The sequence below is a fragment of the Lepidochelys kempii genome, chromosome 9, assembly GCF_965140265.1.
Source record: "Lepidochelys kempii isolate rLepKem1 chromosome 9, rLepKem1.hap2, whole genome shotgun sequence".
In the NCBI taxonomy this organism is placed as follows: Eukaryota; Metazoa; Chordata; order Testudines; family Cheloniidae; genus Lepidochelys; species Lepidochelys kempii.
In genome coordinates this window covers 60721884-60749776 of record NC_133264.1, presented here as the reverse complement: position 1 = coordinate 60749776, position 27893 = coordinate 60721884, and the positions used below count along the sequence as shown (strand labels likewise).

General features: G+C 55.6%; 1 protein-coding gene across 5 annotated transcripts in view; it reads right to left on the bottom strand.

Moving 5' to 3' along the window:
- The window catches only part of NHSL2 (NHS like 2), a 151673-nt gene that overhangs the window by 65197 nt on the left and 58583 nt on the right, over nucleotides 1–27893 (bottom strand). The window contains exon 1 of one of the 5 annotated variants that reach the window (XM_073360620.1): nucleotides 15471–15631. The exons of 2 other annotated variants lie outside the window; for them this stretch is intronic. Coding sequence is in view for 1 of the 3 variants with exons in the window: in XM_073360619.1 (XP_073216720.1) it covers nucleotides 2204–2267 (64 nt within the window). In the remaining 2 variants the exon portion in view is untranslated. Of the gene's footprint in view, nucleotides 1–2203; nucleotides 2295–15470; nucleotides 15632–27893 lie in introns of those variants that run through there. 2 more of the 5 variants (XM_073360622.1, XM_073360619.1) reach the window with 2 other exon arrangements.

The window sequence follows — 27893 nt, the reverse complement described above, 5'->3', positions numbered from 1 at the left end:
CAGAAGCCACGAGTGCTGGAGGGAGCCAGTTCCTGATTCAGAGCTCTCAGACACCCGCCTGTGAGCCTGCTGTAGCACTGGATGGATGGAAATGCATGCTCAGCAGGGCTCCCTGCCATTTTCACAGCTGCCAGCAGAGTAATTACATCCCAAGGGGCTGGGAAACTCAAACAAGCACTTGAGGGAGAAGGAAAAACCTCATGCTCCTGGCCAGGTTCAGCAAGGCAGCACTGAGCTACAACCCCGGGGCATGGGGGTAGCACTAGAAAGCAGGGCAAGGACTACAGCAGTGCTGGCTTGCACAGCCAGGCACCAGCCCCATCACCTGGCTGTGGAGGAGGGCAGCACAGCTGGAGAACCCTGCACAATCCATCAGTGCGAGCCCTGGCCACCAAATACGTCCCCAAAGCACAATGGACAATCCAGGGGATGCACCACAGCAGTTGCATGAAGCACTAATTGCTGCTCCATGCCCACTGATCTCTCAGCTCCTGCACAGATCAGACCTCTGGCCCTCCAGCCCAATAGCTAGCTCCAACCATTCCCGATCAGATCGCTGACACAGCTGGACTGGAAACCTGCCTCCTGCCAAGTGACCAGACTCCATGTGGTCTAGTCCTGGTCAGACGCCTGACCCATCCGCCCTGCACCCCACCAGCCGCCACATCAGACCGTACTCCTGGTCCATCCGCCCTGCACCCCACCAGCTGCCACGTCAGATCAGATCCCTGGTCCACGTAGCTCAATGTTTTTCCTCTGGCAGGGACCTGTACCAGAACAAGGAGAGCCCCATAGAATCCAGAGCAGCTGGACCCTAAATATGAACCCTCATTTAGCTGGAACATCCAAAATCCTGAGTGTCCACAGCACAGTGTCACCAACAGTAACTAAAGCTAACTAGCCAGACCAACTGCCCATTGACAGGGCAACGCTGGAGCTGAATGGACCTGGCTGGGCTCTGGCGGGTTCAACTATCCCATTTCTAGCTCTGGTTCTAAGCTGTATTATGCCCCGCCCCACCAACCATCTGGCCCTGAGATATTCCCATCGCATATGCAGGAGAGAGGCTCTGGAAGCAGTTGCCAGGTCCCAGCCAGACAGGACACTCTCCAAGTGGTGCTTCGCTGCACTTCCTTGCTGCTCATGCCACATCCCGGCTCTGTCCCCACCCCCTAGGATCAGTGGGGCAGAATGAACACAAGTTACAGTGTGTCAGCATGGCCACAGCCCCCAGTGCACAGGCCACTCTGGAGACAGCAGCCCACTGGAGAGATGAAGGTGAGCCAGGCTGAGGGCAGGTGGCTTCCCCGCCCTGGCTGCCAGTGAAGGGAGGGCTGCTCACTGAGTCTGGGCATGATTAGAGGGGCAGAAGGAAGCAGAGGCAGTTTGCACTCTGGGTGTGCGACTCACTCATTGCATCTCCTCACTTTCCCCGACAGAGAAACACCCAAGCAAGGGACCATTATTGCTCTGTCTACCCAGCAGCGCCGCAGTGTCCCTGGGAGTGGGGGCTTCCAGTCTCTTTTACCTGTTGCCCTGCAAAGGGGTGACGTGCTGGGTGCGCAGCTGTGGACCAGGATGTCTGTGCCTGGCTCCAGAGCTGCCTCTGGCATCAAGTTCACCTCGCTAACCCAGCTACTCGCCACCAGGTGCAGCCCTTAGCACACAGTGAGCACCATTCTGCCCAGGACTCCAGCCCAGTGCTGAGCACACCCCAGAATAGCTTTATAAAGGGGGGCTGGTTTGTGCACACCAACGCCCCCATTGCCCTGCTAAGGGAACCCCTGCATTAGGACCCAGTGCCATGTCACAAGCCCCAAAAGCTGTTGGCAAAGGCAGAGGCTGCCGCCCCGTGCTGCAGCCCCCACATCAGTGGTCAGAACCAGCCTGACGTCTTTGAAACTGCCTCCAATATGCAGGCCAGGTTCAGTGATCTCTGCCCTGGGCCCAGTCCAGACAGGTGGGACCCCACCAGATTCAGAGTCTACCTCAGAATTCTTGGAGGGGCCCCAAGTCCATGCTGCCCCACTGGAGAGCAAGATGCCCCTGTATGTGCCATGTCCAGTGCCAAGCTCATCACTGGCACCTAACCAAACCATCCCCAATGCTCCAGGGTTTCTCTGGTGTCCTGCCTGTGCTCCTCACCAAACGCCCAGCTGGCCTCCACCCCACTGGCATGGGACTCACCGCGCTGTCATCCTACCTGCCCTGTGCCGGGAAAGGACCAGTGACTCAGACCAGTCCATGGCCGTGCGGCAGCTGCCCATGACTCCACATAAAGTGCCGACCCCCGCGGTAGAGCAGGGATTATGGGAACATCCAACCAAAACAACAGAAGAGTCTGCGCCGGAGACCCCTGGCCACACCCCACGGCTCGGGTCAACTCTGCTTCCAAATAGTGCCTTCGCTCCAGCCAGGCGTGGAGGGGAGGGGGCGGGTCCCCCAGCCGGCCCCGGCAGCCAAGGCTCCTCTGGCTGGGGGTCCCCACAGCTCCGCTCACAGGCTGGACGGCGCTTGCCTCTGGTGCCCACTGGGTCCTGTGTCATAAACACCTCGAGGGGTGAACTTCCTCTGCCTCCCCACCCCGCTCCAGCGACAGAGGGAGGAAATGACCAGGAACCGGCTGTTGGAGTCAGTTCCCTGCAGCCCATTGTCCTGGCCCTGTCCCCTCTTCCTTCCCAAGTGCACAGGAGGCTGGGGGAGGGGCCTTGCTTTGCATTCTCTCCCTCCCTCCTCAGACACATCTGGACCCTGCTTTGGACTGTTATCCCCAGGCAGAGAAACCCCTCCCAGGGTTCCTAGCTGGAGCCAGCCCCTGTGGGAGGCTGGGCCTGTCTATAGTCCTACGCTGATGGCCAGATGCCCAGCCACTGGGAAATGGAGAAGCTCCACCCAAGGCAGCAGAGCTGCCTCTCAGCTGCTCCCCACCACAGCCATATCAAACCCCCCACCCCAAGCAGCACCAAGGGGCTGGCCCGGCCTGCAGCGGAGGATCAGGGATGCAGGTTTGTCGTCTAAAACTCCCCCCTTGGCAATAGTTCCTGGGCTGTGGCTCTCCCCCAAGGAGCCCACTGCCAGCTCCCAGAGACACAGGTTAATGCCAGCCCTTGGAACTGGAGCCCTCCCAGTGCCCCAGAATGCTCCTGTCGACTCCCAGGGCCATTTCTCTGCACCCAGCTGCCACAGTGATGGGTGCCCTAGGCAGGGGCTGGGTGCTGCCAGGTGCTGAGCACCCTCAACCCCAAAAGTCAGTGGGAGAGGAGGCTGCCCAGCACTGTGTGTACAGGGGGTGGGGTGAGGTGGGGGGGGGGCGGCGGTTGGGTCACAGGCGCAGACCCTACCCCAGGCAGCACCGCGTGACTGGCACAAAGACTTCTGGGCCAATGTGGGGAGTCACACTGCAGCCCAACCACCCCTTTCCTTCCCAGCGGTTCAGCCCCCTTGCCACTCCCCGTTTGTCCCACCCCATCTGCACATGCCTGACCGCCCTGTGGGCTGTCCATGGCGCTGGAGGGAGCAGGGGCACTGCAGTGTTCACTTGGCCAGGCTGGCTCAGGGCTCCTGCTCCGTGGGGCAGAGTTGTTGGCCTGCAGAGCACGAGGCAGCCCCTAGAGAGATGCAGGCGCCACCTTCAACCCTGGGCGAGCGGAAGGGGGGGGAGGAGGAGGGGGCACTCCATGAAGCTCTGGAGTTGCCAAAGGGTTAGGCCTCTGCCTGAAGCGTGCTGCTGGGAGGCTGATCCCTGCCGAACCCCTAGTACTGCTGGTGCTGGCAACTCACCCACTTGGGAGAACCCCAGGGCCTCTGCCGGCCAGGCTGTCCCTCCACGCAGGATGGCAGTCACAGCCCCCCTCCAGTCACTCCAAAGGCATGCTGCAAACGCAGGGCGCAGCAGAGCCCGGCTGGCAAAGCCATGACCCAAATGGCCCTGTCCTAGGTCTAATCCAGACGAGGGAGGAAGTGGTTGGAAAAGCGTGCAGCTTTCAAAGGAGAAGGACCCGGAGCTCCGTGGGGCAGTGAACGAAGCCCTCGCTCTTCATTAGCCCCACATCGCATGGCCCATTTGCCACCACCCAGCCAGCCAGCCAGGGTGTTCAACTGCCTCCCTACCAGCATTCGCCGACTAGCAGCACCCAGCCCGCAGGCCCCTCACCCCAGAGTGACTGCACTGCAAGGGGCAGAGCACTGGGGAGGAAGCCAGACTGCGAGCCCTGGAGAGGAAAGGCCTGTGAATCCCTAGCGCAGGGACAGCACAGGCAGGGCACACTCTGCCTCCCTCCATGGCTTTCCTGCCGAGGAATCACGTCTTGGGGAGTAGGAGTCTGGGCTCTGGAGCATGATGCTACCCCCAAAGAACCTGATTATTGTCGGCATGAGGTGTGGCTGGAGACTGCTCCAGTGCAGCTCCCACAGAGCTCAGAACAGCCCTCCAACAAGTCACTCCAGGCCAGGCCCAGGGCGGTGAGAGGCCCAGAGCCCATTCCCAAGCTCTCTTTGCACTTCCTCCTCCTACAGCCCCTCGGCTTGGGGTGGGTGGGGATCAGGAGTGAGCCTGGGGCCTTCTTGCTGCAAGAGCTGGGGAACAGCGGCTCACCTCCCAGCAAAACAAACACCTACATCCAACAGCAGCTAGGGCTGGGTCCGAGCCCTGGGCCGGGATCTGAGCTCCAGCTGTGGCTCATTAGTAGAGAGGGGACCATATGCAAACCCACAGCTCAAAAGCCTCCCTTGGAGGGGTGCTGATTTGGGTCAGGATTCCAGCTTGCTGCAGGCAGACAGAGTCAGACCTGGGGTTTGGTTGCACCCAGTAAAGACGTTCCCCTTCCCCTCCCCCAGCTCTTTCATTTGGGGTAATCTGCTTCATAGAATCATAGAATATCAGGGTTGGAAGGGACCCCAGAAGGTCATCTAGTCCAACCCCCTGCTCAAAGCAGGACCAATTCCCAGTTAAATCATCCCAGCCAGGGCTTTGTCAAGCCTGACCTTAAAAACCTCTAAGGAAGGAGATTCTACCACCTCCCTAGGTAACGCATTCCAGTGTTTCACCACCCTCTTAGTGAAAAAGTTTTTCCTAATATCCAATCTAAACCTCCCCCACTGCAACTTGAGACCATTACTCCTCGTTCTGTCATCTGCTACCATTGAGAACAGTCTAGAGCCATCCTCTTTGGAACCCCCTTTCAGGTAGTTGAAAGCAGCTATCAAATCCCCCCTCATTCTTCTCTTCTGCAGGCTAAACAATCCCAGCTCCCTCAGCCTCTCCTCATAACTCATGTGTTCCAGTCCCCTAATCGTTTTTGTTGCCCTTCGCTGGACTCTCTCCAATTTATCCACATCCTTCTTGAAGTGTGGGGCCCAAAACTGGACACAGTACTCTAGATGAGGCCTCACCAATGTCGAATAGAGGGGAATGATCACGTCCCTCGATCTGCTCGCTATGCCCCTACTTATACATCCCAAAATGCCATTGGCCTTCTTGGCAACAAGGGCACACTGCTGACTCATATCCAGCTTCTCGTCCACTGTCACCCCTAGGTCCTTTTCCGCACAACTGCTGCCTAGCCATTCGGTCCCTAGTCTGTAGCTGTGCATTGGGTTCTTCCGTCCTAAGTGCAGGACCCTGCACTTATCCTTATTGAACCTCATCAGATTTCTTTTGGCCCAATCCTCCAATTTGTCTAGGTCTTTCTGTATCCTATCCCTCCCCTCCAGCGTATCTACCACTCCTCCCAGTTTAGTATCATCCGCAAATTTGCTGAGAGTGCAATCCACACCATCCTCCAGATCATTTATGAAGATATTGAACAAAACCGGCCCCAGGACCGACCCTTGGGGTACTCCACTTGATACCGGCTGCCAACTAGACATGGAGCTATTGATCACTACCCGTTGAGCCCGACAATCTAGCCAGCTTTCTACCCACCTTGTAGTGCATTCATCCAGCCCATACTTCCTTAACTTGCTGACAAGAATACTGTGGGAGACCGTGTCAAAAGCTTTGCTAAAGTCAAGAAACAATACATCCACTGCTTTCCCTTCATCCACAGAACCAGTAATCTCATCATAAAAGGCGATTAGATTAGTCAGGCATGACCTTCCCTTGGTGAATCCATGCTTCCTGCTCTGCTCTGTGCAGTGAGAAGAGAGGGGCATGGACCTTGCCAGCTCTGTATCTGTCAATCACTTTTGTAGCAGAGATGTGGGGGGTGGGCATGGAGCACATCACTCACATGTCACTGGGATCTGGAGGGACTGATGAATGTGTGCTGGTTAAGTGATGCAGACTCAGATCCTTTCACGGGGCATGTGTACTTTATAGTGTCGTTCCCCTTTAAATGTGAGACTGAGAGCCAGTTGGGAGGGGGTGCAGGCAGGGTGACCACACACTGTGCTCTCACTCACTCTTCTGGAAACTTTGTATTTGTTCTTTCTTGGCTACTAGACATCACCGCCAGGCAGAGCGTGCATGCTTATCTGTGTGTGTGTGTGTGTACAGGAAATACAAGCTTGGAGGACTCACAGCTAGGTGGGGACATGGGAACAGGCTGCACATGCTGGAAGGTGCAAGCCGCAGAATTGGAGAGAAATTATTTGGGGTGGGTCAGGAGGGTGGAACTAAAGGGAAATTTAGGCTGAATACTGGGGAAGTCTCTCCAGGAGCCCCAATGCTTAGGACAGTTCAAACTAGGCTGGACAATGCAGTCCCCTGGTACAGTCAGGGATACTCCTGAACTGTCAGGAACCAAATGGGCCTTTTCCTTTGCTAATTTCAGTGGTGCCCCCACGCAGAGCTGACTCCTGCTTCCAGTCCTGCCAAGGCCAGCACACCAGTTCCTGCTACCTGGGCTGACGCTCCCTTTTCATAACGTGGGCAGCAAATGCCCAGTCCCTGATCGCTGGGGCCGGGTGCTCAGTCCCACTGGGGGCCAGGCCAGGGAGCCGCCTTCTCATGGGGCTTTTTCCTACAAAAGTGGCAAAAAGACAGGAGAAGTTTTGAGTTTTGAACTCTGACCAACTCCTCTATCTTTAGGCTGCCAGAACCCACTCACCCCTGATCCTGCCTCAGCCACAGACTAACCACCCTGCTGTAAGGCCAACAGGCAACATTTCTGAAAGCACCTAAGTGATTCAGGTGTCTACGGCCTGTTTCCAAAGAGAATTGGGCACTGCAGCACCTACATCTCATTGGCTTTAACGGGGGCTAGGCCCTTCAGTGCCCATGTCACTTCTGAGACTAGGACGTGGATTCTAAATCACGCAGGCACTTTCAAAATCAAGCCCAGTGCTCCTTTGTTTGTGGGTTTCAGAAAGGAGCCAACCCAGGGGTGCTGACGGAAACTCCACTGCAACCCAAACTGGGTATTGGCTGCTACTTGCCCACTACAAGCGGAAGATGAGGTACCAGGGCATCACATCTCCCAGAGAGCCGGTATTTAAGGCACCACAGATTCAGCAACCGCCCCTGCCACCCAGCCCCCAGGGATAGCCTGAGTAAGCTGGGGACATGGGTCATCTCATCCACACACAAATTCAGCTCTCATCTCTACGCTGACAGCTCCCAGCCCTACCTCTCTTCTCCAGACCTGGCTCCGTCTGTTCAAACTGCCATCGCAGCCTGTCTCTGATGGCTCCTCGGGGATGTCTAGCTGCCCAACATGGCTGAAACAGAGCTCTTCATGTCCCCCAGTCCCTCCCTGTTCTGCCTTGCTCGATCACTGTGGACAACACCACAACCCTGCCTGGCGCTCAGGCCCATAACCTGGGCATCATCTTTGCCAGGGCCTTCTCTCTAGGTCCTCACATCCAGGCTATGTCTAAGCTATGCCTTTCCGAGCCATCCACACAGCTAAAACCCTCACCCAGGCTCTCATCTCATCTTGCATCTCACCCACTGCAACATCCTTCTCTCCAGCCTTGACCAATGTCACCTCGTCCCACTCATACCCATTCAGAACAATGGGTTCTGCTGCAAGGATCCTTCTTCTAGCCCGCAGCTTTGACCACATCATCCTCTCTGCATCCTTCCACGGGCTCCCCCTTCTCCACTGCATCAGACAGGAGCTACTTGTTTTCACTTCCAAGTCCCTCCACAGACCATCCCCACCCGACCTCTCATCATGACAAGGCTCACCTCCAGCCGAGCCATGAATCCAGACTCCATCACTCATGGGTAACCTATGAGTTACATGTTCAAACAAGCCCCTTCACGCTTTCCCCCGTGCTGTCCCCACATCTGGGAGGAGCTCACTGTAAACATCTGCAGAAGTGACCCCTTCTCTTCCTTCAGATCCTGCCTCCCAGCTTTCCTTTGCCAAGATGCCTACTTGAAGCTCTCTGAGGTAGACACCATCTTTCTGCTCTGTTTGCACAGCACATAGCATAATGGAGTCTTGCCCCATCACTGGGGCTCCTAGGTGCTACAGTAATACAAAGAAATACCAGTGTAGTGGCCGAGGTGTGGGGAAATATGGGCAGAACCCATTTCCCATAGACACAGGTTAGCCAGGCCATAGTTTACATGTGACCACCAGAGATCAAACTGTTTAGCTAGCAGGATCTGCGCAAGTGTCGGACAGGAAGGGGGGCTCTTGTCCTGCAATTCATGTGGAGATAGACTAGGGACTGGAACTGGATTCCTTTGCCCACCTGGAATGGACTCTCAGCACAGCCCCTGCTTGCTGCTGACTTGGTGTTGCTGAGCTAGTGTTTGCTGCCGTTTCCCCAGCATTCCTCCACAGGTTACGGCAGGCCTGACACTCCACGTAGCTGCAGGACTGAATCTTCCTTGCTGCTCTTTGTTCGTTTTCTTTGAACCAACAAACATGACAAGCAAAATGTGAAAAATACAGAGAAGAGAAGCAGCTCTCTGGATGTGACCTTTCTGCAGGTTTCACAATGCAGTGCCGGAATTCCATTTCCAACCCTGCACGAGCCGTCATGCTCCACAGCTGCATGGCTTACCTTTGCAATCAATCTCTTAGAATCGAGCGACCCTGCACCCAGGCAGCAGGTGAACACTCAGACGCTCAGGACAGAATACACACATCACTTCCCGGACCCACCACCTTCCTCGGTCACTTTTTGCACACATTTCTGTGAGCAAAATGTTGTCCTCAAGAAACCCTGTGGAAACTGAAAGCATCGGGCATACTTGCACATGAGGGTGTGTGCATCATTATTCACAATGGCCATGTTCCCCAGGCCAGCTTAAAAGTTCTTAGCAGATCTGGCAACTCTCAAATTGTGAAGTGGAAACAATACCATGCAACTCTGTGACTAATCTCACAGCACAAATATTCAGCAATAGTGGCAGTGAAGAGTTCACGAGCATTCCACAGGCTGAAATAGGTTTGCACAGCCACTTGTGGATTAATCAACACATCCATGAAACCAAAGCCTGTTTGGGGCTAATCCTCAAACAAGGAGAGGGGCTAATTCATCTGATGAACTGCTTACTGCAAACAGTCTGGGAGAAAGGCAGCTTTCCCTAATCAGCCCCAGCACACACTAGCAAATCTACAAACAAACAGCATGCATGACATCAGCCAAAGAACCAGGCCACAACCTCCAAAACCAATGCTTCTCACTCAGCCTCTTCCTCTTTGCAGGCCTCCAGCCACCAGAGGGAGACAGATTCTACCCAGAACGAGCAGAGCTGAGTCCAGTAGAGGGCAGCAATGCATGTAAATCATAGAATATCAGGGTTGGAAGGGACCCCAGAAGGTCATCTAGTCCAACCCCCTGCTCAAAGCAGGACCAATTCCCAGTTAAATCATCCCAGCCAGGGCTTTGTCAAGCCTGACCTTAAAAACCTCTAAGGAAGGAGATTCTACCACCTCCCTAGGTAACGCGTTCCAGTGTTTCACCACCCTCTTAGTGAAAAAGTTTTTCCTAATATCCAATCTAAACCTCCCCCACTGCAACTTGAGACCATTACTCCTCGTTCTGTCATCTGCTACCATTGAGAACAGTCTAGAGCCATCCTCTTTGGAACCCCCTTTCAGGTAGTTGAAAGCAGCTATCAAATCCTCCCTCATTCTTCTCTTCTGCAGGCTAAACAATCCCAGCTCCCTCAGCCTCTCCTCATAACTCATGTGTTCCAGTCCCCTAATCATTTTTGTTGCCCTTCGCTGGACTCTCTCCAATTTATCCACATCCTTCTTGAAGTGTGGGGCCCAAAACTGGACACAGTACTCCAGATGAGGCCTCACCAATGTCGAATAGAGATTTGATTGGGTTTGGCTCTCGGGCATACACTGTACTCTCTATTCCAGCCTTTCTGCAGAAGCTTTGCTGTCCAGGACCCTGATGCAGGAGAGAAGTTTCAGGTTCATACAGAAGTGGGAAGGAGAGGGAGCCTCTGCAATACAACAGATTGGTGTGTGGAACCTCAAAGGGAGGTTCCTGCAGAGCTGATGCAGAGTCAAGCTGATACAAGGTCTCCTGCAGATCTACACAGGATCCCTGGCAACACTAGATCCATTACAAGGACTGTCCTTCGGCACTCCTGCTTCACAAAGCCAGCCTAGGAATCATCCAGGCATCACAGAGGAATTTGTGAAAAACACTAAGAAATTTAAGGAGACTTACACACACACACACACTTACTTCCTGGTGAAATGGGGAGGAGCTGTGGGTATACTAGGCCATCAGGCCCTATGCCAATCTGTGATGCTTGTTTCAGACATCTCTCTACCGTATACTGAGGACACATGGGGAGATGGAGAAGGGCAGAGTTAAGGTTACCAAAGGGTCCCAAACAGTGACATTTGTTTAAGGTGTTACGCTAACTTAGAGTGTCCTGACTTTCCAACAGAGGTTTTTAACCCCAATGCATTCTTGTAAGACCTATGCTTTACCTTTAACTAGGATACGTATTTAACAATGTTAGCTCCACTTTGTGGAGGCTGTGTCTGAGCACGTATTCCTGGCTAAGCCAGCCATTACTGGGGAACAGCTGTAAGCGTGAGTGGGTATAAAGACTCCTTCCTGCATTGCCCTCTGTCCTGGGGTGAGGCATGAACAGAGGAGCTGTTTGCAGAGGCTGTTGTGCACTTCCACTCCCCCTCATAAAGGGATTAAGCCATGGCTAGATGCAGATGGCCTGATTCTGCTCAGTTCCACCAGTGTACCTCCATTGACGGCAGCGGTACAGTTCCGCCCCAGAGTCTATCATTCAGCGGAGCAGACAGCTTCATGCGCTATCAGGTCAGCAATCTCCAGCCTGCTCAGCCAAGACATCTCAAGACTGTTTGCTGACACTAGGCAGTGAACTGTGGCCCAGAGCTCCAGCCGCAGATGACAGTGTCACAGTCAAAAAATGGCTCTGCTTCACTCACTCACCCGTCAGGGCCAGAGGCCTCCACCAAACCCACCAGTCTCCATGGGTCTGTCTCACTTTGGGGGCTCTCAGGACAGTTACAGCCTGCCTACACAACAGTCAGAGGTGGGATTCCCAGCTTGGGTAGACATACCCGTGATAGCTCTGCTCGAGCACTGAAAATAGCAGCATGGCCGCAGCAGCACAAGTGGGTCAGGCTAGGCACCCAGTACGTACCCCACGGATTGGGTGGATTGGACTCCGGTGGCTAGTCCAGGCTGCCACAGCTATACCACTGATTTTAGCGTGCTAGCGTGAGCAGAATTAGCACATGCACATGTGCCTGAGGTGGGAATTACACTTCCAGCTGCAGTGCAGACGTGCTCTTAAAGCCCTAGGTCCCCAGGGTGACACATGGTAACCAGGGTCACTCTGTGCAGCACTGGATTACACAGACACTGCACACAGGTGCCTGGAGTGTGCAGTCACTGTCCATGCAGACTGTGTCACTCTGCAATGAGGCCACAGCATATATGCAGGGTCTGATGGAGTGTCACAAACCTGAATTGCAGGGACTGAGGTCAGACGTCCAGTGCTGGATGTCACTGCCATTCATCTCGGCCACTGTCCTGGGGGACGTCACCAGCATCTCCCTGCCCTCACACTGGCAGTCACTGCACAGTACTGGGGGGGCTGCATGTTAGTGAGAGTTCTGGAGCCATGGTTAGTAACTCCCACAGACCTTATTACTGCGACCAGTTACAACAGACAGATTGGCTCACTACAGAGCCCCTCCCCTGCAAAGCTTTGGCCTTTCCCTGCCAGTCACTTCGTCTTCATAAGGACATAGGAAATTCCACACCTGGTCAGAACATCGGCACAGCCACCCCCGCCCCACCGGATCAGATGATCGGCACAGTCCCCCCTGCCCTACTGGGTCAGAAGTTCAGGATGGCCATTTCCATAGACAGCCCCTGCTGCACCAGGTCAGAGCATCGGCACGGCCACGCCCTGCCGCACCGGACCAGACAGAACCTCAGTGCAGTCCTCCCCTGCCACATACTTGCTGTTGCCCACGTGGTCAGAACCCGGCCTACGACAGTATTTTTTTTTTTTTTTTGGTGGTGGTGGTGGGTCGGTTCTGACTTGGGTCCCCCGCAGCCCGCAGGCCTTAGCCCCTTCCTTCCCCACCTCTGCTGGAAAGGAGGCAGGTGACTGACAAGCTCTCAGGGCTGCTCCCCATAGAAGAGTCAGAACCAATGCGTATTTGATGAGAACAAAGAGCTGTTTAAGGAGAGCACAAGGAGCAAGCACAGCACACAGCACAGGCTGTTTGTGTGAGCACAGGACTTCACTGGATAGGGGAGGCCAACAAAGGCATTTCCTACCCTTAGCCTGGACTTTCCCAGGGTAGTGGTCAGCTTCAGGTTGGACTCCAGCCATGCATCCTGCCCTGCTGCTCCCAAAATGGATCCTCTTTCCTCTGCTCCCAGGGGCTGACTTAGGCTTTGCCCACACTGCTGGAAAAAACCCTCCTAGGTCAGGAAACATGTCCCCACCCAGCAGGTCCATGGAAGCCTCCGCAGCCCTTCTAGCCTATCTGAGACTGGTTGCAGTCCCACTGCCCAGCCCTGTGATTGAGTGTTGCAATCACTTGATCTGGTTCTGACCTGTCTGGGGAGGGGACCCACCAAAGGCCTGGTTTTTTCTGGGGATAGCAGGCACTAAGGGCTATCGAGTTTCAGTGGCTTCTTACTCAGCAGATAAGGCTTCACCTTCAGCTTTGGTTTTAGGGCGGTACCTTTCCAGGAGGAATGCCTGGGCCATCAGAATCCCAACAGCCTTCTAGCACTAACAGGACTGGGTGTGTCTCAGTTGTCCCCACTTTACATATGAGATGAGTGTGAAAATTCTCTAGCAGGCAAATTCGCAATTATGACTTAGCTAAAACCCTCAACATAGCACATCGACTAGGATCCAAGGGCAGCTTTGCTGTGAGAAGTTACCCAAAATTAAACCGCAGCACTGGAGAGGGGTCATATTAGTGGGGGTGACTCCATGGTATACATGCACTCAGTTAACAAGTAAAGAGATACAGGTTTGTTTTCTAAATAGCTGGCCCTGCATGCTCCCCAGGGATCTGGGGCAAGCCAGGGCCTTCCCTTCTCCTGCATCTAGCCAGACTAGCCTCCAGCTCCCCCTCTCTCAGCTGTGTGGGCTCTGCAGGGCTAACATCAGCCAGGACTCCTAGGCATGAAGTTCTCCCTGAGCTGTCATATTCCCATTCACTAGGTATCTGTAAGAGACAGGGCAGCATTTTGAGCTCTAAGGATTGGCTGAACTGAATGCGGAATAGTCTGAGGAGACCTGACAAAGGTTAGCCCAAGCACTGGGAAAACGGCAAGATCTGAGCATGTGCAGAGCACATCCTCACATCTCCTGGAGCCAGGGGTCAGAAAGAGATGGAGGCAAGATTCCCAAGTAGCTGAATTGCCGAGGTCAGCCCAGGGGAGGGCAGAGGAGTGAATAGACAGCCCTGTGTGAAGCAAGGTCAGGGCTAGACAAGGTTGGACTAGTTTGCTAGTCCAAGAGCTCTGCAGTGAATCCTGGTAACCCGCACAGGTCCCTTGGGGGTAGGTTCTGTCACTGCCTCCTTGCCTGGGTCTCTCCAGTGACACAGCGAGTCGTAACGCACCCTCTACGGTGCTTGACTCAAGCCCAGGAGTCGGTAAGAGACTTGCACCCATGCAGTGAGGGGAGAGAACAGACCCCAGGCCCTCCAGCTGGAGTTTCCCTGCAAATGAGCAGTGGGTGCTGAGATATGGACCCCATATCACACTACACATGTGCAACAAATTCAAGTGCCGCAGATGGTCCAACTCCTCTCCAAATCGCCACTGCCCCAACACACAGCCAGTCTCAGTCAGCTCCAAACACGTAGGAGAGCTCCCTGAGCTGGCAGCAACACCAGTGCCTTATCCTCTCTGCAGGCCCAGACACCAGAGGGCATCAGCAGTGCATGTCTCTCTCCCACACACAGCGTTACAGTGCAACACCGAGAAGCCTGCCTCCCTCCACTGGGCTAACACAGCTGGGCTGGTTACAGGGGGGCCCCCGAGCCACTGAAGCCAGTCACCCACATTCCAGCCAATAGAGGGCAGCAGCAAGCCAGCACCTGCACACACACAACCTGGAGTGAAGGTGACATATTCTAGTTAGCAGCTGGGCCAAGAGCAGAACCCAGGTGTCCTGGCTCTGACTCACTGTGTGACCTTGGGCAAGTCCCTTAACCTTTCTCCAGATGTGACACAGCTAGAACAGGGGGTTGCATGCAGCAGGCCCACACTCTGGGCCAGCCAGGGGGAATGAAAGCTCCCTGGGGAACTGCTGGAGCACACAGCCCAGTGTCATTCCTGTTGCTATAGCAAACCCCAGAGCACCTGCAGATACTCAGCATGTATTGTCAGCCCCCCCTCACCACCGCAACTCAGAGCACTCCAGGGAACAGAGCCTGCAGCCCAGCTAGGCAGCCTCCCCACCTGCCCCTGCCTGGCCTGAGGAGGAGGTGGAGGAGGGGTCTCCAGGGAGAGGAGAGGAAGTGTTCTGCCTGTGACCTGGCAGGAACATGTGTGACAGCAACAGGAGGGCAAGCTAGGCTGCAGGAGGAGGATTAGGGCGCAGGGCTGGGAGTGCACGGCAGGCAAGAAGCTGCTTGGCAGGAGCCCGGTGCCCAGGCTGCCAAGGCTCACCCTGCATTGGCGCTGCACTGGCAGGGGGCTAGCAGAAAGAGCCGGTGCCTGGGCTGCCAGGGCTGGGGCAGGCTCATCCTGCCCTGACACTGGGTTGGCAGGGGGCTGGGCAGCACAGCATGGCAGAGGCAATATAAGAGGTGGATTATGGTGCTGCCCACACCCTCCCCCAGGCAGATGCAGGATCCCAGCTGCATGGCTCATGCCGGAGAGGGGAGAGCGGGGGCTTACACTGCACCCACAGCACGAGGGGAGGGGAGACTACCGAGTGCTGGGGGTGACACAGCCAGAGGGCGCGGGCGTGGTGGGGCGGAACAGGGGCTGCGGAGCGCACCCAGGCAGGGCCCCGGGGAGCCGGGCACGGAGAGGGACCCCCCCCAGCCCGGGCGCCGCGGCGGTACCTGTTGCCGAGTCCATCTTGCCTGGCCGGGGGCTCCTCGGCGGCTTGCGCTGAGAGTTGCCCATACCTGGGCGCCGGCGGCTCCGCCCGGGGGTCACCGCGCCTCGGCGCCGCTGCGCCCCGACTCCAGCATCCCCGCGCTCGGGGGGTCCTGTAGCGCTGCGCCGGGCTGAGGGGAGCGGCCCCCGGGGCGGGCGGGAGCCAGGGCGCGGAGCGGGCAGCCGGCCCTCATGCCGCCCTGGGCCAGGCCGGGCTCGGGTGGCCCGCGGCGCGCTCCCCGGCCCCCGCGCCGCGCTCCGGCACGTCGGCGGCCCCGCGCCGGACCCAGGCAGGGGGCCCGCCAGGCTGCGGCTCCCCGGCCGCGGCACGTTCACACCATGGGGACCTGCCGCCGAGCCAGACTCGCGCCGGGAGCGGGGGTCCCTGCAGCGCTCACGCCCACGGCGCCGGAGCAGCCGCTCCGGACTGACACCCCATGGCCACGCTCCGGCCAGGGACACCTGGGAGGCGGGAGGAACCCCAGGGGAATCAGATGTGGAACTGGAGTGAGATCGGAACCAGGCCCTGCCCCTCTCCGGGGAGACAGGCCGGCCACTGCTGTGCCGAGGGGTCTCTGCTGTTCGAGGAGCTGCGAAGCCGGATACCCAGGAGCTGCATCGCTGGCAGCCAATGGCATGGCTCCGTTCAGCAGCCCCTTTAGGAATGTAAACGTGCGAGCGTGTGTGCACCCCCCCACATGGAGCGCTGCTCCCCCGGGGCCACTGCGGGCTTTGCAGGCTCTCAGGGGTCTGGGAGGTTCAGCTACTGCCTGCCCTGGCAGCTCTTCCAGGCTTTGGGCTTGGAGATGCCTGTGCTGCCCTGGGGAAAGGGGGGGGACGACCCTGCAGCAAGTCCCATGGCCCCACCTGCTGCTCCCCCAGGGCATAGGCACAACTGAATTGAACAGGGATCAAGCTGCTCAGCCTCTAGGGACTGAACAGAAATCAGGGTATCTAGGTTAATCATTTGTCTAGCAGCAGTCAGGTGAGACCAGGGCCCAGTACAGGCCCCCAGCCAGGGCTCCTGCCCCAAAGAGCTTCCACTTTAACAGACAAAGGGGAGGAAGGGAAATGGAGACGGGAAGTGACTTGCATATAGAGCCCGGTGTCAAGAGGCCCCCTCTAGTGCTCCCGCATGGCAGGATTGTTCTGTGACCAGCCCATGCCAAGAGGCATCAGCAGCTAGAGACAAAGGGATGGCTCTCTGGGGTTTTACCCCTTCGGTTGGGGAGCCCATCCTGAGGGTGTACTGCCACTGGCATGGGGAACAGCTGAGTCCATGAGCTCAGGGTTAAGGCAGCGGGTGGGTTTGGAGGTCACTGGAGTCTTCTCTCCCTGCGGGAGCTAATACCCTGCAAATAAAAATGGACATCCCTACATCTGTGTGGGTGTTGAGTTAATGGTGGGCCTGTGCTGGGGAGTACCGCAAGGTGCCAGGGTCCCTAAGAACTGCACCTGGGGACTATCCCGCCCAACACTAGTGCCGTTGCTGGGTGCCCTGGTATCTCAGTGGACTTCGGGGGCAGGCCCAGCACATGCTGCAGGAGCAACCGAAATACATTTAAAGGTGCCAGCCTCCTGCCATCCAGCCTGCCTGGTGCTGCGCATGCCCAGCCAGCACCCCCATCCTCACTGTAGCAGGGTCACTGGCCGGAGGCATGGCCAAGGCTGCCCAGCCTGGGCCTGATGTGAGCCAAGAGCTCATCTTGTGCCTGGGCTAGGAGAAGGCAGCCAGCACAGATCACTGAGCACAGGAGCCTTGCGGAGCACAGGAATCCTTAGTGCTCTTGAGCGCCCCCTCCTAGCGACCCCTGGGAAGATCTGCATCGGCACCCCCTTCAGAGATAGGGGCATGCAGACAGAGGGGGCTTCTGGTTCATGCAGTGAGCTGGGCACAGAGCCCAGGAGACATCACTTGCCTCTTGGAGGAGCCCGGTCACTGCCTGGGACTCATGTATTTTATAGTCCCCCCCCCCCCCCATATAGACAGAAACACCCCCACGCTCAGAGGAACTCTGGAGGCCTATGCAAACATCAGTTGTTTTAACCCTCCCACTTCCAACAGCTGTTCGACCGCCTATGTGGCAGTTACAGAGTTAAAATACACCAGACAAAACTCTGCGCTCAGAGAGGGGGCTGTAGGCAAGACTGAGGAGCACTCATAGAGCTGGGGGAGGGGAGGTCAGTGTTAGGACTGCAGGTTGGGACTGAGGGAACTGGCAGAGCTGTGGGGAGCCCAGGGCTGGGACAGCAGGTGGCTGTGGTTTGGGACTGAGGGGCACCAGCAGAGCTGAGGGTTGCAGGGAGCCCAGGGGCCTGCAGGTAAGGAAGGGAGTCTACTGACAGCTCTGTTGGTGGGGAAGCGCCCATTGCCCCTGGAAAGCTGGGCACACATCACTGCTATTAGCCTCCCATCTTCACAATCCCTAAAACTCATCAGCTTCACTCAGGCATGCAGGGGAGAAAACTAGACTAATGCCTTCCAGGGGGGCGGTGCAGCAGAGTGATCTGAACTCACCAGCACCGCCCCATAGGGCAAGGAGATGGGGGGCTCACTGGCAGAGGTTGGGCCCATTCCCAACCTGCAGGGTCTGGCAATTATTATTTATCAGAGCCCGACTCTCTTTCCCAACGTGATGAATTTTGTGGAGCACTTACATGCCAAATCTCAATGTCTGTGTAACAACAGAGGACCAGAAAGCACTGGGAGGTTGTTATGGAAACAGGAACAAATTGAATCAGTACTTAGCATAAGTTGGCAAAAGAAATTTCCTCTTTGACTGACGTGGGCACAGGTGGGCGTGAATGGCTGCAGGTGTGCGTGGCAGACCTGCACTTGGGCGTGGGCGCGGCCATGTCACCCAGCCACAGGACATGCTGCACCAACCCACTGCCCCGCCAGGATACTTCAGTAAAGCAACTTGCAACTAGATTTCAACAACAATTACCCATCTTTGCAGGAACCTTCCCTCTCCCCCGGAAAGAAGGCAGCACCAGGCCTAGACAGTCTGTATGTCCCATGTAAACACTCAGGCCTTGAGACTGAGCAACACTCAAGCAGGGAAGATGCTCACCCTGCTGCAGGCAGGCTCATACCAGTCCCAGTCAAGGCCAGTCTCAGCCCAAGCCACTCGGCCACTCCTTACAGCAAGAAATACTCAGACCTGCTTCCAGTCGAGGGCAGCACAACTCCCTGGGCTGTCCAGTGCCTGGGGGACTCCACCCAGACAAATCTGCGCAGATGCTTGCATGGAGGAGAGGAAGCTGCCTCTGCCTCCCTCGTATCATCAGAGTTTGACAATTGCTCTAGGCCATGACTGATCAGCCTCCGGGAACAGCGTCCACTGGAGCTCTCCCCTCTGCCCCGGACGCTTCATCTGTTACAGGTTTCTACCCCTGGGGGCAATGTACAGGGGAGAGGGCCCATTGTGGACAGTCTAGGAGCAAAGAGTCATGCTGCCCTGCGAGGTCATCAGCTAAGTGGACCTTCTGCACATTGAGAAGTTTGCAGCCATGGTGCAGCATCCTGTTGTTGAAGGTTCACCCCCACACAATTGGGCAATTCAGTCTGCAGTTCAGGAGGCCCCTGGACTCCTCGCTGGTGCTGAGCTCTCACATAGTAGCACCTGCAAGGAATGCTTTCTGTCACCTCCGGTTGGCAAGGATGCTCCGGCCCGTCCTGCCAGATGATGACCCGGGCTCAGTCATTCATGCCTTCATCCCCACTGGGCTGGGCTACAGCAATGTGGGGCACCTGGGCAGGAAGCCAACAGCACTTAGGAAACACCAACTAATACAGAGCGCTGCAGAGCATCTCCTCAGCAGCACAAGTTTTCTCTGAGCTGTCCTCCCATAGACTAACACTGGCTCCCCATAGAATAGCAAGTCAAGGTCTCCGTCCTGATCTTCAAGGGACTCCTTGGCCTAGGCCCAGGGGATCTAAAAGAGCCTCAAGCTCCAGGATGAAGACTGTGGTTGCGAACTCCGCTCCTCTGATGGAACTCTCCATAATAACTTTCTTGGGAGTCAGTCCAAGACCGGGAAACAAACTCCCCCAGGAAGCGAGGGCCACCGTAAACTTCCCCACCTTCCACTCCAAGAGCCAGGTGCATTTCCTTGACCTTGCCTCCTCTAATCTAAACACATAGCAATATGCATGTGATTCTCTGCCTGTGAGAGTCTGTGTGTGGCTCTACATTATAAAAACAAATTCCAAACCGAAACATTCCACTGGGCAGAGGATGAGAGACCAGACAGATATTAGTCATATTGCTTAATGCATGTCTGAAAGGGGCTCAGATACGAAAGTGATGAGTGCGGTATGAGAACCTCCATAGAACAGACTAGGACTCACTGGCTGTAGGAACATCAGAAAGTAACTGGGATTGATCAGACTCCACGGGTGGAGCAGGGAAAACCAAAAATCAGTTGGTCATTGGAACCCTGCAGCGCGCTCCCGGCTTCAAGGAGGATGAGCCACCTGGACACGTCTGGGACAGTTCATTTACAACCAGGGACCTGACCAGTATGGAAACATCTTTCTCCTGTCTCCCCCTGGCCCCACCCCAAACAGGCTCTGAGGCATGCGCTGCTCTCTGATAAGTGACTCTATAATTGTCATCCTCATGGCCTCCAAGTTTCTCACCTCCCAGTGACTCCAGATCAGACGCGCTCAGCGTACGGGTGCAAACAGTGCTGGGATCAGAGCCGAGCTGGGTTATTTTGGGCTCATGCATCATCTCTGATCATAAAAATTCTTTGGTTCAGATGCAGCCCTTGGCCCTCCCTGCCCTGTGACCTAGGTAGACCCAGCACTTCGGTGCTATTTAGTCACATGCTGGTGCTTGCCCAAAACCAACTCCCTGGGTCCTGCAGGCCATACAGGTTGGAGATCACATACCACATGTGATTAGGGTCTGAGCTCAGCCCCTCCCCATCCTGAACTCTGACTGTGTGATGCCTCCCACGTGGAGGAAAATTCTGTGACACAACGGGCTGGCAGGACATGAACCCAAGGAGCCATGTCCACCCCAGTTTGACCCAGCACATCACCCCATGGCACCCTTTGGGGCACAAACTTGCATGAATGGACATAACTCAGCACATAACCTGAAACAGACGAACCATCTCTGCGGAAGAAGAGGGGAAAGGAATTCTGGACCGAGGGCTTTCTGCTGTTGATGCCCCACTGCCAGCCCCAGGAGAGCACTCTTGGGGACTGGCAGCAAAGCCCCAGCCAGCTAGCTCTGGTGCAGCAATGCCTAGGGACGAGAGGGAGGCGGGACCCACACCAGAGATGACCCCGTTGTAAGGCCAAGCAATTTGTTTCATCTAGAAGAAATGATCAGGAAGGGGACTGGAAATAAAAAGAAGAAAGCAGGAATCAATGGCTGGTTGTGCTGGTAGAGGGGATCAGAGCACAAGACTGGGAGTCGGGAGACCGTGCTTTAACTCCAGCTCTAAGAAGGACTCATGCAGCCTCAGCCAAGTCACTCCACGCATCGGTGCCAATTTCCTGGCCCCACAGGGCGGATGGCACTGATCCACCATTTCCACGGGACTGCGGCTCTGTCCGTGTTTGGCAGTGCTTGGGAACGCTCCGCGGGGCAGAGCAATTGCCTCTGTGTGCACCTGCGTTCTAGTGGCTACAGGAGAACATGGGACAGCGTCTGGGAGGCAAAGGGCTGCTCACCCAGAGCTTTCCAGCCTGGTTCCAGATTGTCACAGGCCGTGCAGTGTTTACATAGCTCCTGCCCCCAACATACCAAGCTCATGTCTGAGCCTCACTGGCTCAGGAAACCCTACTGCCTTCAGCTGGCTGCTTATCCTGGGGCTGAGAGACCAGTTGCTGGAAGGACAATCGGATCACAACAGATCGGTGTTTCCTGCCCGCAGGAAGGGGCACTTGCTGCTCATATGACCCTTATCCAGCCAGCCTCCCCTGGTGTCCCTGAACCACTGGTTCTCTGCCAGGAGATGGGCCCTCTGCCGGGATAGGTCTTCGGAAGCGCTGTTTGCTTGATCTGAAAATAGATTTCCTCCTGGCCTCCATCCATCCAGCTGCCCATGTGCCGTGGGAGCCAGGAGACACTGCAGAGAATGAGACGCAGGCAGCTCCCATCTGCCCATCCAGCCCAGTCACCTTACTGTACAGGCCTGGCCCCTTGCACCATGACAGGAGTTTGTACTAAGGAAGCGGCCCGGCTGGCAGAAGCTGCTAGGGAGATGCTCTGGGTCAGTATGTCCTCACCCTGTCTCCAGCAGCACCGACCCCTGGCAGGTTGCCTTGGCCATATATTGGCAGATGGGGTTGCGGATAAGCCCCTACCGACAGAGGCCCCGTGCTTGGGATCACGAGTGGCCTGAATCTCAGCCTTGGTGTCTGAGATGAGACGAGGCTGGAGAGCAGGTTCCTGGCAGTGGAGAAGCGATGGGGAGGGCCAGCAGGGAGCCAAAGTGCTGCCGCTGCAGGAGAACGGGAGGCCAGCCCTGGAACGTGCACTGCGGGCTCCTGACGTGGGGATCTGACTAGACCCAGTATGACTTCAGGCTGTTCGGATGCAACACGCACTGTGCATGATACAATCATTGCCCAGAAAAATAAGAGGGGCTGTAGTGAGGGGACATGCACATGAAGGACTGGGGAGCCCCTCGCAGCTGGCCAGGATCTTGGCTCTCTGGCAGGCAGAAGCCACTGGGCGAACTCGGCAGCTGGGTGCTCTTAGACAGGTGCAGGCCGGGGGATTCCCACAGCTCAGGAGAGAAGTGCAGTCAGGCAGGGGCTAGAGTTAGACTCTTGGTCATGTGACCCAGCATCTGGCAGACATCCCTCCCTACTTCAGGTCCTGGCTGGAGGGAGCTGTTCTCTGTCCTGGAAGGACTTGCATGCTGTGATGGTGAAGCCAACAGGTCAGTAAGCCGCAGACGCCAGGACTTGTCTACACTAGCAATTTACAGCGCTGCAACTTTCTCACTCAGGGGTGTGAAAAAACACCCCCCGGCACGCAGCAAGTCTCAGCGCCGTAACGCGCCAGTGTAGACAGGGAACCAGCGCTGGGAGAGGTGCCCCTCGTGGAGGTGGTTTTGTTAGAGTGCTGGGCAAGCTCTCTCCCAGCACTGCCCTGCGACTACACAAGGCACATTAAAGCACTGCCACAGCAGCACTTTAGTCTTGTCCGTGTAGACTAGCCCTCAGATTTGCCTCCTCCCCTAGCCTTTCCCTACCCCGTAATGCAACTGAGCCAACTAAGGGCAAATAAGCTGTTAATGCAACACTGAAGCCATGAGATCAGGTCCTCCTTTTCTTTTTGCGGATACAGACTAACACGCCTGCTACTCTGAAACCTGTCAGAGCACAGGGGAACTCCACTGCCCAATGGCAGCTTGCAGGTAGCCAGGGGGAGAGGACTAGCAAAATGCAACAGGCCTGAATGAACCAGGCTGGAGCGGCCTGACCTTACCTGACATCTGAGCACTTGATCTTGACCTAAGGTTGTATTAAGTCCAGCGCTGCACTGAATGTGCAGAGATCATCCCCTCTACAGCTCCCACCTGGCAGCTAGGAGATACACAGAGCCTCTCCCCTGCAGACAGTTGGACCCCCAGGCCGAGATGGAGCAAGAGTGGGTGGGTCTGACTCTGTATGTCAGTAGGCCCAGAGGAGGCCCCGCGCTCCCCACCACATACCGCCGTGTCAAAAGCAGCCTTGCAGGCCCCTGAGCTGATGGAGAAAGCCGCGTCTTTGAAGAAGTCATAAACACCCCCTACGTGCACAAGCAGAATTTTCTGCCAAGAAACGATGTTAAAAATGAACAGAGAGTGAAATGAGCTCATTTGGAGAACAATGGGCTGGGGTGTGAGCCAAGCGCTGCAGAGAAAGAGCCTGGAAAGCAGAATTCCACACACGTGTTCCTGGAAGGGAAAGGACCGCACTCCAGCATGCTCTGGCCTTTGGGGTAGAGGTGCGAGACCCGGCATCACCCCGGGTGGTGGGAGGGAGGGAGTGGAGATTGGGGAGTGATGGGCAGACCTGCTTCCTCCAGAATCTGCCTTTCCCAGCCAAATCCCCCAGAGCCCACCTCCCCCTGGCTGTGCCCTGCTATCCCCACCAGAGACCACCTCCCTGGATTGCACCCAACCGGACCAGCCTGGTGGAACCCTGCCCTGCCCTGTTCCACCAGGCTGCACTCCACCCCACCTCCCTGAGGCCACCCCATACCCACACTATCCCTCAGGGCCGTGCCCCACCCCTCCTCCCCTGGACCTAACTCAGGCCATGCTCACCCCATTCCACCTCAAATATAATCTGCATTAGAGAGGAGGAAACTGAGACACACAGAGGGGACTGGACTCGCTCAGGGTCAGGCAGTGAATCAGTGGCAGAGCTCTGAATGGAACCAGCACTCCAGACTGAGTCCTGTGGCTTAGCCACAGAGCAGCCTCCCCTCCCCCCGGCCCTGATGTAGCAGGAACATGCTCCAGACAGAGCTGTACATCTGTCCTCTCTTGTACCTGCTCTGCAGACAGTGCCATCCCTAGACCAAATGGCACCCTAGGCAAGGAGCATCTTCAGTGCCCCCCTCCATTTGTTAAACTTTTGAATACTTATTTTTAATTGCAACTGTAACCCATTTCACAACTTCAATGCACAATTTGCATGCATGTCAATTTTATCCCTGTCATATAAGATGATAAATTTGCACACTAGGATCTGTACAACAAAAACAGCACTCCGAGCCTGGTGCCCCCCAGGCCCAGCACCCCAGGAAGTCACCTGCCCCTAAATCCGGCCCAGTCTGCAGGGGACCAGCTGGTCGAAGGAGAAGCTGTAGCCAAAGGCAGAGGCTGCTCTGCCACCTTGTGCTACCTTGGGGTTCTGCACTCCTGGATTATTATAGCATCATAGAATATCAAGGTTGGAAGGGACCTCAGGAGGTCATCTAGTCCAACCCCCTGCTCAAAGCAGGACCAATCCCCAACTAAATCATCCCAGCCAGGGCTTTGTCAAGCCAGGTCTTAAAAACCTCTAAGGATGGAGATTCTACCACCTCCCTAGGTAACCCATTCCAGTGCTTCACCACCCTCCTAGTGAAATCGTTTTTCCTAACAGCCGAGAACAGCCGAGCTCCATCCTCTTTGGAACTCCCCTTCAGGTAGTTGAAGGCTGCTATCAAATCCCCCTTCACTCTTCTCTTCTGCAGACTAAATAACCCCAGTTCCCTCAGCCTCTCCTCGTAAATCATGTGCCCCGGCCCCCTGATCATTTTCGTTGCCCTCCACTGCACTCTCTCCAATTTGTCCTCGTCCTTTATGTAGTGGGGGGCCCAAAACTGGACGCAATACTCCAGGTGTGGCCTCACCAGTGCCGAAGAGAGGGGAATAATCACTTCTCTTGATCTGCTGGCAATGCTCCTACTAATGCAGCCCAATATGCCATTGGCCTTCTTGGCAACAAGGGCACACTGCTGACTCATATCCAGCATCTCATCCACTGAAATCCCCAGGTCCTTCTCTGCAGAACTGCTGGTTAGCCAGTCGGTTCCCAGCCCCAGCCTGATTCCACCAGCTAGGGGCGCTCCGGTTGATGCTGGGTCTCAGGAGTGCCGATGGGAGGGGAAAGAAAGCTCCGTGGACTTGGTGATGAAGTAAGCAAAGGACTAGTAGCGTTATCTTGCTAGGTGTTGGCACAGTGACCCGTCCCCTGACAGCACCCCCACTGCCCTAGTCCTGCAAATGCCAGCACCATGCAGCTCTGCTGATGCCTGTCAGTCCAAACTCACAGCCCCACTCTGCTATCCCAGCCCTGGGCTCCCCGCACCCAGAGCTCTGCTGATGCCCCTCACGCCTGGTAGCATCTAATAGCTGTTATTCCAGTCCAGGGCCTTTCTTGAACAGAGAGCTATAATCACACCAGATGCCGTGCTGCTTTAGTAACACAGACACAGTTCCACTAGTGACTAGACCAAGACTGCCAAACTCGCTTCACTTGTGAGCTGAGATGGGATCTCACCTCATGTTTCTGAGGCCACTCCTCCATGGGCCCTCTCCTGCCAGCCCCTTGTCCCCCTGCCCTAACACCAGTCCTGCTTTAAGCATCTCCGAAAGAGTTTGCAAACTGCAGCTGTTTCCAATTTGTTTTGGTTTTTACTAGACAAGATCCTAGCAAGAGGAGGAAAATATCCATGTTCCAAACACACGGCTACAGGCTGCATCCATTTCAGGAACAGCCTCACTGAATTATCACATGACAGAATATTTATTACGGGGGAAAACTCATGTTTCAGGCCAGAAATCTGGAAGTGGTTTCCCAGGAATGAGCTGTTCTCCTGCCTTTCTTTGCTTGTCTGTGATATGGACTGAGCCACTGACCCAGCTGGCAAATGGTCTGGAATTCTATGATCGTCAGTAATAAGGATGCTGATGACTACAATAGTACTTGCTTTCCCAGCCAAAGACCTGATCGGTATCACTGGCCAGCCCCGGTCTGAGAGAGCATACAGGCATATCCTCTGGGGTTCACTGCAGTTGAATTAGGGCTCTGACACTTCAGAGACACCTGGGTATCACAGTGGCTGTTTATACTTGTGTCCGAGACCCCACGACCAGGCGGACAGCATGTACAGCAGGAGTCAATAACAGGGACCAGTAAGGGGTTGTTTCTGTAACTTGGAGAGAACTTCTCCAGGCTCAGCACTTCTGCTGACAGCTGTCTGTAGGGACAGCCCTGCTGTTAGCTCACTGGATATTTGGGATAAAAGGAAATGTAGACTCACCTCAGAGCAGACCAGACTCATTCAGACTGAGAGGGGACAGTGTCTAATGCTGTCAGCTTCCCATAGTTCGTGTCTATTTAACCCTGTGATTGGTTTCATTATTTTTTTGTTTGTGGCCTTTAAATCTCAAAGGCCTCTGCTGTCTGCAGACAGGCAGCCCCACTCCATTGAGTTCAGCACAGATTGTTCCTAAGTTGACGCACACACTGTGCTCTCTCTCATCCAGACTTGACTGACATTCTTTTAATGTAAAATGAGTCATTCATGCTGAAATCAGCCGGCTGCTCTTGTGTATGGAGAAGCCCCACGTATGTGCAGTATACAAGGAGGGGTTCCTCCCTGGCCCTGGCTGGGGGATCTATTTACACCCCAAAGCCAGGCTCCTGTATTGCTATATGAGTCAGAAACCTGGATCCTCTTACAGGCAGACTTGGCACAGCTAGAGGCCCTCCAGAGGAGCTGTCAGCACCAAATCCTGAACATAAAGTGGTTTGACTTTGTGCAAAATGTTACAGTCTCGCCGAGCTCTGGCCTTCCTTCAGTCGCTCACCATATTCGAAAGTGACCTTGCATACCCAGCACACTGTGCTTTCAAACGTTCCATCAGCCCGCAATCGGGCACACGCCCTGACTCTGCCTGAAGGGCCACCCCAGAGAAGGGAGTCACGGGATTGAGCCAGAGTTTGGAACTTTACTACACGATACCCGGTGCAACGCCATCAGCCGTGGTCACTCTGACTGGCACAATGGTCCGTTGACTATGCACATTTGATGATGACGCATGAGGCTCCAGAGCCCTGTAGCCTGTCCCCTAGCTAGTGTACCTGGAGGCACAATCCTTACTCATGTAAATAAAGCACAGCTAAGACTAGGCACAGGCAGAGCTGTCAATTGTCTCTGCTATGCCAGGCTGCTAATAACCCTGCATCTGATCCAACCATTCAGCTAAAGCTGCCACTTGCCAGGGAATAATGAATGTACCATGAAATCTGAGGCAAATCAAATAATTACAGACCCCGACTCCCACAGCTTACTGCGATCTGATCACCAGTCAGACTGGGGTTTATGGGCCTGTTGCGTGGTGAGCCGTGTCTGTAACCGTGGAAGGGGGCTGTATATATGGGAGGCACAGACCCAGCCAGCTGTTGCAGGGTGTGATGCTAATTGGAATCCCAGCTTATTTTGATGGTGGTGACAGCTGCTCCTGTTTCGCCCCCAGGCTTCACAGCCCAGAGACAAAGGCTGGCACTGGGAATCACCATTGGACCCACTGCTACAGGGCCATGCTGTACTCAGCCACCCACACCCAGAGACAGCTGCCCACCACTCCCATTGGGGGATGGAGGCGCTCAGCCCTAAGGCATAAAGCTGTGATAATGCGGCCCGCTCCCTGCACTGAGACCCACTCTACACGCCCCCCCTTGTAAGCTTCTCTCTGGTGGGGTAGCGCATAGATCCCCTGCACTGCTGACTGGGTGCAGCTGTACCTTCCCCATCCAGAGAGGGGCGCACCTCGGATGGCCATTGGGATGCGAGGAAGTCGGTGCCTCACCCCATCACTCCTCCTGCAAGACAGCACGGTGCTGGCAGCGTAGGTCACCTGCATCCAGCAAC